Source organism: Sus scrofa, chromosome 12 (assembly GCF_054392235.1).
Source record: "Sus scrofa isolate SSC_HxYL_T2T_F1_AM1 chromosome 12, Sscrofa_HxYL_maternal_Yorkshire_Landrace_v2.0, whole genome shotgun sequence".
Taxonomy (NCBI): Eukaryota; Metazoa; Chordata; class Mammalia; order Artiodactyla; family Suidae; genus Sus; species Sus scrofa.
In genome coordinates, this window is record NC_139394.1 from 26,631,829 (window position 1) to 26,645,699 (window position 13,871).

The window sequence follows — 13,871 nt, forward strand, 5'->3', positions numbered from 1 at the left end:
AGCTGTGGTGTAGGCCAGTGGCTACAGCTCCAATTCGACCCCTAGCCTGGGAACCTCCATATGCTGCGGGAAGTGGCCCTAGAAAAGGCAAAAAGACAAAAAAAAAAAAAAAAAAAAAAAAAGAAAGAAAGAAAGAAAGAAGGGAAGGGGATTCTAAATAGGATGGCCAAGAACAGACAGGGCCTGAAAGCCACCAGCAGCTGGGAAACTCAGAGCAGTGGGAGCCCTTAGGGTTCTAAGGGGGGGATCAAGGCCATCAGGTTGGAGGTTTAGAAAATATACTCTGGCCCCGAGGAGGGGAGGATTGGAGGGACCTTGTCTTTTTTGTTTTTTTTTGTTTTTTGTTTTGTCTTTTTGCCTCTTCTAGGGCCGCTCCCTCGGCATATGGAGGTTCCAGGCTAGAGGTCGAATTGGAGCTGTAGCTGCCGGCCTACACCACAGCCACAGCAACTCCAAATCCAAGCCGCGTCTGTGACCCACACCACAGCTCACGGCAATGGCGGGTCCTCAACCCACTGAGCGAGGCCAGGGATCGAACCCACAACCTCATGGTTCCTAGTCGGATTCGTTAACCACTGAGCCACGACGGGAGCTCCTTGTCATGTGAGGAGGTGTCTGCCTTAGATTTAGTGCCTACTCTGGGAAGGGGTGGGGAGGGCCCCACGGGCTGAAGCCGGGCCCAGCTGCTCTGGGCCACTTTCCCGTTCCTCCCTCCGCCCTCCTCCCTGCTCCTGTCTCTGTCACTCACAGCGCAGGGCCAGCCTGGGGCGGCCATGGCAGCAACGCTGATCTGGATTTCTCTCCTCGTGGGCAAGTTGGGGGCTTCTTCAGGGGAGAGGCCCAGGTTGAGGGGGTGAGAGGTTCCTCAGGGGAGGGCTTGGGGGTCAGGGCAAGGCAGGAGCAGAAGGACTCTGGGGTGTGAATGCCACAGCTGGTGGGGGCTCCAGGGAACGGGGAGCTGGGACCTGGGAGGGGTGGGGTGTCCTGGGCCAGGCCGGGCCTAACCACACAGGCCCAGAGTGTCGTGGGCCCTTTAATGCACTGGCTGGGCTGGCTTCTTTCTGAGTCCAGGCTAAATCTGGCTCCGGGAGGGTGCGGGGGCCGCTGGGGCAGGTCCTCTCCCTGGGGCTCGGGATCCTCTTCGCTCAGCTCTTAGTGGCCTCCAGTGGAGGCCCTGTTCCCCCTGGCTATTAAAGGAGGGGGGGTGGGAACCCCAGAATGGCCACCTACCTCCTCCAAGGGGTTCTTCCCTCTCTTCCTCCCACCCCTCCAGGCGCCCAGACAGTCAGCTTGGCATTCTTTTCCAAGTGCTTTTTTTTCCTAATTTTTTTTTTTAATTATTTTTTTTAGGGCTGCACCCACAGCATATGGAGGTTCCCAGGATAGGGGTCGAATCGGAGCTACAGCTGCCGCTTACACCACAGCTCATGGCAACGCCGGATCCTTAACCCACTGAGCGAGGCCGGGGATCAAAGCGGCATCTTCATGGATACTAGTCAAATTGGTTTCCACTGAGCCAGGAACTCCTCCAAGTGCTCTTAACATGCACGCATGTGTAGACACACACACACACATGCACACGCACACACACACCCCTCCCAGCCAGCCACTGTGACTCCCAATGGGAGCCTAACATGAAGAGTGAGGGGGCTTCCATGAATCCAAACCAAACTAAAGCCTGGGTCTCTTCGCTGGTTAAAGTGTGTGGCTCGGCCAGGGCCCCACCCCATCCTTCCTGGGAGCCAGCAAAGCTGTCCCCCTCCTCGCACACGTCTCTCTGGTCCCTTAGGACCACCAGGGACTGGGTGAAAAGGGGATGCTTATTCCCTGGCCAGGACTGAGGCTGGTCTGTGTGTTTGGGGGTGTGGGTCCCCACAGGTCTCCTGGCAGGGCTGGGGGGCACCGAGATCCAGCAGACCACCCTGCACCCACTCGTGGGCCGCGTGTTTGTACACACCCTGGACCATGATGCTTTCCTGCAGCTTCCTGAGCACGTTGGTAAGAGGGGCCTGGGGAGCACTGGGTGGGCTGGTGGGGGGTGCAGGTGAAGGCTTCCGAAAGCTTCCTGTCGTGTCTCCAAGCCCCTCTCCTCCCTTCCACCAGCTGTCCCTGTCACCTACCACGCCCACCTCCAGGGACACCCAGACCTGCCCCGGTGGCTCCGCTACACCCAGCGCAGCCCCCACCACCCTGGCTTCCTCTATGGCACTGCCACCCCAGAGGATCGCGGACACCAGGTCATTGAGGTATCAGCAGGGGCCCCAGGGAGTGGCCAGCAGCAGGAAGCTGCGTACCCTCATTTACATAAATCCCATGCCTGTAACTGGGTGCTCAGCCCTCTCTCTCCCCATCCTCCAGGTCACAGCCTACAACCGGGACAGTTTTGACACCACCCGGCAGAGGCTGGTGCTGTTGATTGCAGACCCAGAAGGTACCACCAGCCTCACCCCTACCCTACCAATGCCAGTCTTGGGGACTCTCCCTTGGAAGAGGGGATACCTGGGAGTAGTAGGGAGCTGGGCATCCTGCTGAGACTGCAGCTGTAGTCTTCGCTGCTCTGCTGATACACTAAGAGGAGGCTTTGGGCAAGTCGTTGGGGCGTGGGTGTGGGGCAAGGGTGGAGGAAGGGTCTGCTATGTGGGGTATTAAGAAGAAGGAAGGGAGCTGAGATCTGGGGAGATGCTTGGGTGGGAGGAGCTTGGGTGGGGGGAACTTGGGTGCGGGGAGCATGGATGGTGGAGCTTGGGTGGGGGGAGCTTGGGTGGGGGGATGCTTGGGAATGATCCAGGCAGGGCTGGGGGCTGGGCACAGCCTGAGGTGCCCACCTGGCCCTCCCAGGCCCCCTGCTCCCATACCAGGCTGAGTTCCTGGTGCGCAGCCATGACGTGGAGGAGGTGCTGCCCTCGACACCTGCCAGCCTTTTCCTCACAGCCCTCGGGGGGCTCTGGGAGCCGGGGGATCTCCAGCTGATCAATATCACTTCTGCCTTGGACCGAGGGGGCCGAGTCCCCCTGCCTATTGAAGGTCGAAAGGAAGGGTAGGCATGCGACCAGGGAGGGCTTCCTGGAGGAGGAGGGGGCAGGTGGCCTTCTGCCTGGGTGATAGGCGAAATGTGGGTCTCTCTAATTTCTGGGTGGGGCTTTACCCATCTCTTTGCACCCTCACCGTGCCCATCTTTACCTGATGTGACAGTGACAGTGTCACATCACTGTCCACCGCCTTCTGGTTGCCGGCTCTGCTCCTTCTTGCCCTTCCTGGACCCAAATCCTAGTCACCCTGAATTCTGTACTTCCTGGTGCCCATAAGGACATGAAAGATCCACCCATCAATGGTCACCCCCAGAAACCTGGGGTGCCTTGTGTACTCTCACCATAACCCCAGATCTCAGGGTGGCCATGACCCCAAATCCTAGTACTTACTGATAGTTTGCTGATGGTGGCTTCTGTCTGTGCCCAGCGTATACATCAAGGTGGGTTCTGCCTCACCCTTCTCCACCTGCCTGAAGATGGTGGCATCCCCCGACAGCCAGGCTCGCTGTGCTCAGGGCCAGCCTCCACTGCTGTCCTGCTATGACACCTTGGCACCTCACTTCCGAGTTGACTGGTGCAATGTGTCCTTGGTGAGGAGGGGCCGGGGGCAGGGTGGGGGAGGGGCAAAGCCCCCGTCATGGTCTCCTTCATCCCCCATCTTCCCATCCCATCTCTCCCTGTTTCTCCAGTTATCTGTACACACAAACACCCACCCACCCACACCCACACCCACACCGCCCCCACCCACATGCACGCACTGAAGTTCTACCTTCTGCCACAAGAGGGCAACAGAGTCCATAATCCAGACAAGGAATCTCCACTCCGAGTCCCTGCTCTGCCCAACCCAACAGCTACAACAATCACTCTGGCAAGGGGGTTCCAAACCCCCTTCTTCACCGAGGGCCTCCATGTGACAGCTCTGTTTTCCACTAAGGTGTCACTTAGCAAATCGGCCTGCAGTGAGGAACAGATAGCTCTCACTCCTGTATTATAAACCAAAGACGCTCCCTACTGCTCTGTGGGATATTGAGCAGAGGTGTCTAGGGTTCCTCGAGATCCTCTTCCCAGGGCTGGGACCCCTTCCTGTGACTTGACCGACAGCACAGCCAGGAACTGGTAATCAACATTCTTGAGCACTTGCTATGGGCCAGGTTCTATACAATCAACATGTTTAGCCTCAAAATCACCCAGGAGACAGGTACTGCTAGTAACATCTCAACTTTACAGTGAGGAAACAGAGGCACCTTGAGGTAAGTCATTGCAGCACAGCATTTGTCCCAAACAGGATTCAAACTCAGGAAGTCAGACCAGAGAGCCAAGCTCTAACCATTGGACAGTCCTGCCTCTCTCAGAATTTCTTTCCTGACTCCTAGTCCAGTGCACGTCCTGGTCCATCCCATGAGCAGGCAGGAGGCATCCCCGTGGTTGCACAGAGGACAGTGGCCTCAGAGTTCCTGCCCGGGTGCCCTGGGGGGGGGGGTCTATGTCTAGCCATCTGCTCCTGAGTCAGCCTGGGCTCTCTGAGCAGGTGGACAAGTCAGTGCCAGAGCCCGCAGATGAGGTGCCTACTCCGGGCGATGGGATCCTGGAACACGACCCATTTTTCTGCCCACCCACCGAGGCCACAGCCCGAGACTTCTTGACGGATGCCTTGGTCACCCTCCTGGTGCCCCTGCTGGTGGCCCTGCTGCTCACCCTGCTGCTGGCCTACGTCATGTGCTGCCGGCGGGAGGGACGGTGAGTGTGGGGCGCGGAGGGCAGGGAGGGCACTGGGGCTGGTGCTCACATCCATGGGACCCCCTGTGGCACTTGTGCTTTGTGGGGACCCCCACCCTTCAGGGAGCGGAGTCCTTGGCCAGGGAAGGAGTTGGGGGGGAGGGGGGCCTGGCCTGGCCTGGCCTGGCCCCAGGAGGGGGTTATGGATAATAGTTAATCACCTCCTTTGCTTTTCCACAGGCTGAAGAGAGACTTGGCTACCTCTGAGTGAGTAGGGGAAATCTGGGGGCCAGAAGGATGCTCCCTTGGACTATAAAGCTTGACCCCCCCCAACCTCCAAGGGTAGCATAGACCCAACTAGATTCCTCTGGAAGCATGGGCTACCCTTGGCCTGTGAGCTCCAGTCCTGGGCTGGCTGGGTGCTGGTCCTGTCCTGTCCTGGCTTCGCTTTCTCATTTTCTGATCTCCATGAAAGCGTTTAATGCGGGACAGGAGTGGGGACCTAGCCAGACTTCAGGGATCTTCTGCCACCCTGGTGGAAAGGGTTTGAGAAGCAACTTAACACACACACACACAACCACACTTTGCTGTTGAGTCTGACCCTTGGGTTCCAGGCTGCATTCTGCCACATAATTCCTGTGATCCTCTCTGGCCTCAGTTTCTTCACCTGCAAGAGGATGTGGCTGGAGTTCCCATTGTGGCTCAGTGGTTAACGAATCCAACTAGGAATCATGGGGTTGCGGGTTCCATCCCTGGCCTTGCTCAGTAGGTTAAGGATCTGGTGTTGCCATGAGCTGTGGTGTAGGTCGCAGATGCGGCTGGGATCCCACATGGCTGTGGCTCTGGTGTAGGCCGGCGGCTACAGCACTGATTCGACCCCTAGCCCCGGAACCTCCATGTGCTGTGGGTGTGGCCCTAGAAAAGACAGAAAACAAACAAACAAACAAACAACCAAAAGAGGATGCGGTTGAACCAGCCGATGCCTGCAATGCTTTCAGTTCCTCCAGCCCTTCCCAAATCTCTCACCCTTATTTTGCCCTGGTTCCCCGCCCCCATCCATGGCCTTACACCTCTGCGCCCCCAAACCTTGTCCTCTCCCACTCCCTTGAACCCCAGAGATTCCAGGAGGCAGAGGTGAAATAAGCTAGGCTCCTTTTATTTCCATTGCACTGAGCCTCTGGCGGGCCCGGTGCCCCTGCCTGCTTGCCCAGCCAGCCTGGTTAACTACGGCGGCATCTGGCTGCCCTTCGAACCCCCTTGACGGGCCTCTTGGATCCCTGTTTGGAGCCCAGGAGCAACCGGCGTGGCCCAGGACGGCGCTGCGCAGGCTGCTGCCTCCGTTGCTGTCGCCGCCGCCGCTGCTGGCTTTTGGCCTTGAGCTTGAACTTGGAGTCTTGCTTCTTGCCCATGAGGAAGGAGCCTGAGGCCCCCTTGCCTGTCACCTGCTTCAGCATCCCTTTGTCTACCAGGCTCTTGAGCACTCGCTTGAAGCGCCAGGCGTTGCGGGCCATGTCGTAGCCCCTGGTGGCCACAGCCTTCTTCAGGGTGGCCAGGGACACGCGGTTACGGGCCCCCTTGTTCGCCACAACCCCCAGGATCACTTTGGATATGCTGGGCTTCCGGGGGGCTTTGGGGCTGGCACGGCGCCCAGGCTCGCTCTTGCTAGGCAATCCGGATGTGCTGGGTTGCCGGCCTGCACCCAGGGCAGCGTTTGAGGTCAAGGGCACAGATGGAGGCGGCAGGGAGGTGTCTTTCTGCATCTCTTCCTGGGGCGGCTGCAGGGAACTGGGCGTAAGGACCTCCAGGATGGCGGCTGGAAAGTCTCCCCTGAGTTTCTCCTCGGTGGTGGTGGGGAGGTATGACCCTGTTCCTGGTTCCCTCAGAGACTTCCTGGTAGGGATCTGGCCCAAGCCTGGCCCTGGGTGGCCAGAGGAGGACCAAGGATGATCACCCACACTGGCCTCAGCAGACTTGTGCCCCAGGGTCCCTGGGTGGTAGGGTTACCTCTGTGGTGACCTCAGGGGGACATTGTGAGGCCACCAGAATCCTGTGGGGGTCACAGTGGCCCCATTGTTCGCTCTTGGGAGGGGCAGGCGGGAGATGCCAGGGTGTGTAGGCATCTGCCAGGCCAGGGGAAAAGAGCTGTGGCTGAGCGAGCCAGGCGGCTGGGGCCCCTGCTGTGCGTGTGCTTGCCAGCTCATGCTGGGGGACCCGCGAGCCCAGTTTCAAACGCATCATGTTGACCCCACCATCTCAGCCCACTGGGCTTAAGAATACATTTCTAGAATCAGATTTATAAGAACCTTAATGAACTAGAATGGGGAATCAATTGTCCAGAGGGAACAGAAGTGTAATTCCGGGATGTACTGAAGTTGATCCTTTCATCAACTTTTTATACAAACAATAAAAAGGATTTGCTTTTTTTGGAGTTCCCTGCTGGGGCACAATGGGATGTGCAGCGTATCTGCCAAAAAAAAAAAAAAAGATTTGGGAGTTTCCACTGTGGTGCAGCAGAAGCGAATCTGACTAGTATTCACGAGGATGCATGTTCAATCCCTGGCCTTGCTCCTTGGGTTAAGGATCTGGCATTACCATGAGCTGTGGTGTAGGCCAGGGGCTACAACTCTGATTTGACCCCTAGCCCGGGAACCTCCATATGCCAAGAATGCAGCCCTAAAAAGACAAAAAAGGGGGGGGGATTTTCTTTCTCTTTTTTTTTTTTTTGCCTTTTCTAGGCCCACTCCCTCGGCTTATGGAGTCCAGGCTAGGGGTCCATTCGGAGCTGTAGCCGCCAGCCTACACCAGAGCCTCAGCAACGCGGGATCCGAGCCATGTCTGCGACCCACACCACAGCTCACAGATCCTTAACCCACTGAGCAAGGCCAGGGATCGAACCCGCAACCTCATGTTTCCTAGTTGGATTCGTTAACCACTGCACCACCACGGGAACTCCTCTTTCTTCATTTTTATTTGGTTTGGATTTTGTGTTGATTTATTTCTACAAAATCCTTTTTTTTTTTTTTTGCTTGTTCAAGGTCTGTCTCTCTCTCTCTCTCTCTCTTTTTTTTTTTTTTTTTTTTTTTTTGGTCTTTTCTAGGGACACACTCGAGGCGGCATATGGAAGTTCCCAGGTTAGGGGGTCTAATCAGAGCTGTAGCCGCCAGCCTATACCACAGCAACACAGGATCCAAGCCTCATCTGCGATCTACATCACAGCTCATGGCAACACCGGATCCCTAACCCACTGAGCAAGGCCAGGGGTCGAACCCGCAACCTCACGGTTCCTAGTCGTTTTCGTTAACCACTGCGCCACGACGGGAACTCCAAGGTCTCCTACTTTTTGAATCATCCAAAATTGGGATTCTGCTGCCTGTTTTCCACCTACATCAGACTTTATGGGTCAGAACATCCTCCAGCCCAGTGACCCTCTTCTGTGATCTGTGTGCCAAGGGCAGGGCTCAAGGGGCTGTGTGTGTGTGTGTGTGTGTGTGTGTGTGTGTGTGTGTGTGTGTGTGTATGTGTGTGTGTGTGTGTGAACACACCTGCTCGTTGGTTTGTCCACCCAAGTGTTTATGTGGAAGGATGGAGGAGAGAGCGCCCTGGGTCTGGCTTCTGCTCCTGTTCTGGAAAAAAATGTCCCCAGAGCATTTTTTCCACCTGTGTGTGTTGCTAGGGTAATGAGACCCAGACATGAGTCTGGGGGCAGGGAGGGAGCCCTCCGGCTTAGGCCTCCCCCACCTTAGGGAGCGCCACCTGCCAGGCTGCCTTCCCAGGCTCACTCTTCTGGCTCCCTTCCCCTCTCAGCCTCCCCTTGCCTGGGAATGGAAAATTGTGTTTTGGACAACGCTGCTTGCCAAATTCCAGACTCAATAGCTCATCTTGACTCTCCCTGAGCCTTAAGAGGGCGACTCCACCTCCCCCTGCTGGCCAGAAAGTTCTTGCTCCTACCCCCCAGCCCTACCCCCACCAGGAAGGCATGTGGCCCACTCAGCCTGAAGCTAGAAAGTCTTTCTTTTTTCTTTCTTTCTTTTTCTTTTTCTTTTTTTGTCTTTTTGCCTTTTCTAGGGCCGCTCCCACGGCATATGGAGGTTCCCAGGCTAGGGGTCGAATCAGAGCTGTAACCACCGGCCTACGCCAGAGTCACAGCAACTCGGGATCCAAGCAACCTACACCACAGCTCACGGCAATGCCGGCTCCTCAACCCACTGAGCGAGGCCAGGGATCGAACCCGCAACCTCATGGTTCCTAGTCGGATTCGTTAACCTCTGCGCAAGGATGGGAATTCCATTTATTTTTCCTTTTTTTTTTTTTTTTTTTTTTAATCTAGAAGGTCTTTCCTGGCATCCAGGCTCTAGCTGGAGTCTGTGTCCACTGCTTGAGACTTGGGGGTGGATGGGGGTCACTTCCCCTTCCTGATTTGATCAGTCGTCCAGCAGTAAGTAGGTTGCTTCTACCCTGCCCAGGGCCCTCACCCCTTTAAGAAAACCAGTCCTTACTGTTTGTACTGAAAAGTCCATGCTCTCTGTTTGACCCAGCAACCAGGTAGTCTGGGAAAAGATCTCCAGGCTGAGCCCACAACTGTGAGTGGGTGCATGGAAAAGGGGTTGGAAACATCATCCCCCCACAGGAGGCCAAGTTCAGCAGGGGGCCTGATGGCTAATAAAATCACACCAATGATAATAACAACCGAAGGCTCCCTATAAGAAGTGGGAGTTCCCGCTGTGGCTTAGTGGGTTAAGAACCCAACTAGTATCCATGAGGACACGGATTTGATCCCCCGCCTTACTCAGTGGGTTAAGGATCCGGCATGGCCACAAGCTGCGGTGTAGGTCACAGATGCGACTCGGATCCCATGTTGCTGTGCCTGTGGCATAGGCTGGCAGCTCCAATTCGACCCCTAGGGTGGGAACTTCCATATGCCCTAAAAAGCATAGGGCAGCCCTAAAAGGAAAAAAAAGAAAAAAGTTACCCTTTCCTGCATGCTGACCAGTAGACATGTAAATGTTTTTCTGTCTTAACTCATTCAATTCATACAACAACCACTTTACAGTTGAGGCAATGGTGGCACAGAGAGATTAAGTAACTTACACAAGGTCACACAGCCAATAAGCAGTGGAACTCACATTCAAATCCTAAGCGAGTCCTCATGCTTAGTCATTGTGCTACCCTCCTTCCTAGAATGAACTAAACTTGCCCCTGGACAGCAAGCAGAAAGCAAGTCCATGAGAATGTCAGATGAGAACGAAGCTCAGCCTTCTTAGGGGAAACTCCAGCTCTAGCTCAGGAAGGAATTCCCAGCGGGTGTCGTGGTCAGTCCATTTGAGGTTTCCAGGCATTCAGAGTGGGACCTGGTTCCAGCCTCAGGGAGCCCCGGTCTGAAACATAGACAGGAAGAAAGACTTAGTGTCTGGAGCGAAGCAATGCTGGGGGCAGCCTGGGGTGGGGTCAAGGCACAAAGGGAGCGGGGAGCCCCCATCTGAAGATCCAGTATATAAGCTGTTAAAGCCTGGCAGGAAAGAGCTTGGGCAAAAGCTAGGAAAAGGTGGATGAGGCAGGTTTGCCAGGCTAAGATGGGGCTTCTGGGTAGGGGAGAGACATTCAGGGCAGGGAGAGAGTATTTAGAAGAAGGAGCTGAGGAGTTCCTGTCGTGGCGCAGCAGAAACAAACCTGACTAGTATCCATGAGGTTGCGGGTTCGATCCCTGACCTCACTCAGTGGGTCAAGGATCCGGTGTGGCGGTGAGCTGTGTTGTGTAGGTCACAGATGCGGCTTGGATCCCACGTTGCTGTGGCTGTGGCTGTGGCTGGCGGCTACAGCTCCGATTCGACCCCTAGCCTGGGAACCTCCATATGCCGCAGGTGCGGCCCTAAAAAAAAAGATGCAGCTCGGATCCGCATTGCTGTAGCTGTGGTGTAGGCTGGTAGCTCCGATTCCACCCCTAGCCTGGGAACTTCCACATGCTGCAGGTACGGCCCTAAAAAGACAAATACATACATATATACATATATACCCAGCCTGGGAGTGTCCACTGTGACTCAGCGGTTACAAACCTGACATGAGATTGGGGGTTCGATCCCTGGCCTTGCTCAGTGGGTTAAGGATCTGGCATTGCCATGAGCTATGCGTAGTTTGCTGATGTGCCTTGGATCCCATGTTGCTGTGGCTGTGGTGTAGGCTGGCAGCTCTGATTTGACCCCTAGGCCTGGGAACCTCCATATGCCGTGGGTGCATCCCTATAAAGCAAAACGAGAAATAAACACCAAGTCTGCATTTTCTCATTTACTCTCCACAACAATCCTAGGAAGTAGGTTCTATGATTATCCTCATTTTACAGTTGAAGAAACTGAGGCACAGAGTGGTTAAGTACCTTATAAAGGTCACACAGCTTTGAACCCGAGCTGTCTGCACCCAGAGCCTGTGGCAGAGTCACTGAACAAAGAGCTGGCACCACAGAACTTCCTGTTTGTCCTCCCCCACCCATCATGTTTGCAAGGCTCCCAGCCCATCACAGGTGGGGAAGACTGCAGGGTAGCTCAGCGCTAGAGTGCCAGGCTGGGCCCCAAAGTGGGTGCTGACTCCCAGAGCTGATGACTCTGCTGGCCCTGTGCCCCCAGCATCCAGATGGTTCACCATTGCACCATCCGTGGGAACACCGAGGAGCTGCGACAGATGGCAGCCAGCAGAGAGGTGCCCCGGCCGCTCTCCACCCTACCCATGTTCAACGTGCGCACGGGTGAGCGGCTGCCCCCCCAGGTGGACAACGCCCAGGTGCCCCTCATCCTGGACCAGCACTGAGGACCCGCGCAGGTGAGTCAGGCTGGGCAGCCTCTTTTTTCTTTTTTTTGCTTTTTAGGGCCTCACTCGCGGCATATGGAAGTTCCCAGGCTAGGGGTCGAATTGGAGCTGTAGCTAGTGGCCTACACCACAGCCACAGCAACACGGGATCCAAGCCTTGTCTGCGACCTACACCACAGCTCATGGCAACGATGAATCCTTAACCCACTGAGCGAGGCCAGGGATCGAACCTCCAATCTCATGGTTGGTTCCTTGTTAGATTCATTTCTGCTGCGCCACAAAGGGAACTCCTGGGCAGCCTCTTTTCTGGGAATAATAAGGTGACCTCCATCTCTGGGCTGGGGCGGGTAGGGGGGGATAGGAAGGGGCACACAGACCTGTCTGCCCTTTCGAGGCAGCGCTGGCTGGGGGCGCTGCTCAGCAGTGCCAGGGATGTGCCTTCCTGGGAGGCACTGGGAGTCAGAGGGTCAGGGTGGGGACGCCCCTCTCTCTTCTCTTTGCTGTTCTGGTTCCAACTCTGACCTCATCCTCCCTTTTCTCCCCAATCACAGAGCAGCTTAACCCATGGCCACATCCTTTCTCCCGATTCTGACTCCTGGACTGATGGGCCCCAGGCCTGGAATAAGCAGAGAAATGAGGATGGGGCGGGGGTGTCTGGGATCCAGACTGCTAGAATAAATCCCTGCTGCTCTGCTCATCGGCTACACCTGCGCCTTCCTCTCGGCAGCCCCTCTCCCAGCTGTCATCGCCTCCCTGTCTCCCCCTCCGCCTTGTGGGACCCTCAGCGGCAGCCAGGGGCCACCAACCTCCCCTTTGCACTCGGCATTTTGCCATTTCTCAAATTCTCCGGACGTAAGAGAGAAGGGCCTGTATGTGCCCTCACATGCCCTGCACAGCAAGAGGAAATGGAATCATTATTCCCATTTTACAGACAAGGTCACTGAGGCCCGGAGAGAATGAGTGACTTACCCAAGGTCACACAGCAAGCACATGGCAGAGCTTGGATTCAGACCTGGTGTGTCCCCCTCCATAATGCCTTCTGGAAGGCTGAGGGCTTCTGGAAGCAGGACATCCCGGTTCTTACCCATCCAGGTCCCCAGAGCCCCTTTGTAAATTGTGTAGGGAGGGAGACCAGCCTCGATAAGGAGAAGGGGTGGGATGCAGGACTCTGAATGCCCAGCTCCTTGAGCCTTCCGGGTGAGATTCTTAGAGACAGGGTTGAGGTCCCCACAGGACACTTGTGCAGCCTGAAACCCTTGCTGAGCTTAGTGTCACTGGCTTAGCTTAGTCCCTGCACAAGTCCTAGAGAGCTTAGCAGGCCACGAAGCAGCCACAGCTTGTTTATTTTCCCCAGGTGGCTACAAACAAGGCAGCCTGGCTCCCCCCGCCCCCTGCCCCCCACCCCCGAGCCACACCAAGTCTCACATCTGATGCTCCTTTGGGAGGACAGGCCAGAGATTAAGCCCCAGAGGGGACCAAGTTAAGGAGGGGGAGAGAGGGGTGTTCCCGTCATGGCCCAGTAGTTAACGAATCTGACTAGGAACCATGAGGTTGTGGGTTCGATCCCTGGCCTCACTCAGTGGGTTAAGGATCTGGTGTTGCCGTGAGCTGTGGTGTAGGTCGCAGACGCGGCTCAGATCTAGCATGGCTGTGGCTGTGGTGTAGGCAGGTGGCTACAGCTCTGATTCGACCCCTAGCCTGGGAACCTCCATATGCCGCGGGAGCGGCCCTAAAAAGAAAAAGACAAAAAAAAAAAAAAAAAAAAAAAAAAAAAAGGAGGGGGAGAGAGGAGCAGGGACTTGTAGCCCAGGCCCCTGACCCAGGGGCAGCTCCAAGGGAATCCAGACAAGGGCCAGGTATCCTGTCTGCCACGCTGGGCTTTTCCATCCCTTTCTGAGCTCCTCACACCAGGCCTGGACCCGCCCCCCCCCAAGGTCCTGGAGGTGACAATCATGCCTTCTCTCCATGCGTGCGGTAGGGGCTGCAGGGTGAGGGGTGATGTAGGGGGGAAGAACATGAGTTTCCCCTCACCTGGGGGCAAGGGCCCAGCATTGGGGCTGAGGTGGGGCTGAAGAGTCTGAGCACCGCCCCCCCCCCAGCCTGATAGTGGTGCCTGCGGGGCCAAGGACCCCTGGAGAGGGCTGAGTTTCTTTCTTCCTTTCTTCCTTCTTTTCTTTCTTTCTTTCTTTTTTTTCTTTTTCTTTTCTTTTTTTTTTATATTTTTTTGTCTTTTTAGGGCCACACCTGCGGCATATGGAGGTTTCCAGGCTATGGGTCTAATCAGAGCTGCAGCCGCCAGCCTACACCACAGCCACAGCAACACAGGATCCA

General features: G+C 55.9%; 2 protein-coding genes across 2 annotated transcripts; one reads left to right on the forward strand and one right to left on the reverse strand.

The window, feature by feature from the left end:
• The first annotated feature begins 758 nt into the window (after positions 1–758).
• Positions 759–12,106, forward strand: SGCA (sarcoglycan alpha). Its single transcript, NM_001144122.1, is given in 10 exon segments — positions 759–810; positions 1,879–1,998; positions 2,104–2,246; positions 2,359–2,431; positions 2,839–3,037; positions 3,457–3,619; positions 4,558–4,766; positions 4,986–5,012; positions 11,360–11,552; positions 12,092–12,106. Coding segments are annotated over 9 exon segments (1,152 nt in total). The 5' UTR covers positions 759–773; the 3' UTR covers positions 11,541–11,552; positions 12,092–12,106.
• On the reverse strand, positions 5,881–6,505 carry LOC146398157 (histone H1.9-like). Its single transcript, XM_084984830.1, has one exon. It carries the CDS (start codon positions 6,503–6,505, stop codon positions 5,966–5,968), a length of 540 nt encoding a protein of 179 aa, XP_084840956.1. The 3' UTR covers positions 5,881–5,965.
• Positions 12,107–13,871: the final 1,765 nt, after the last annotated feature.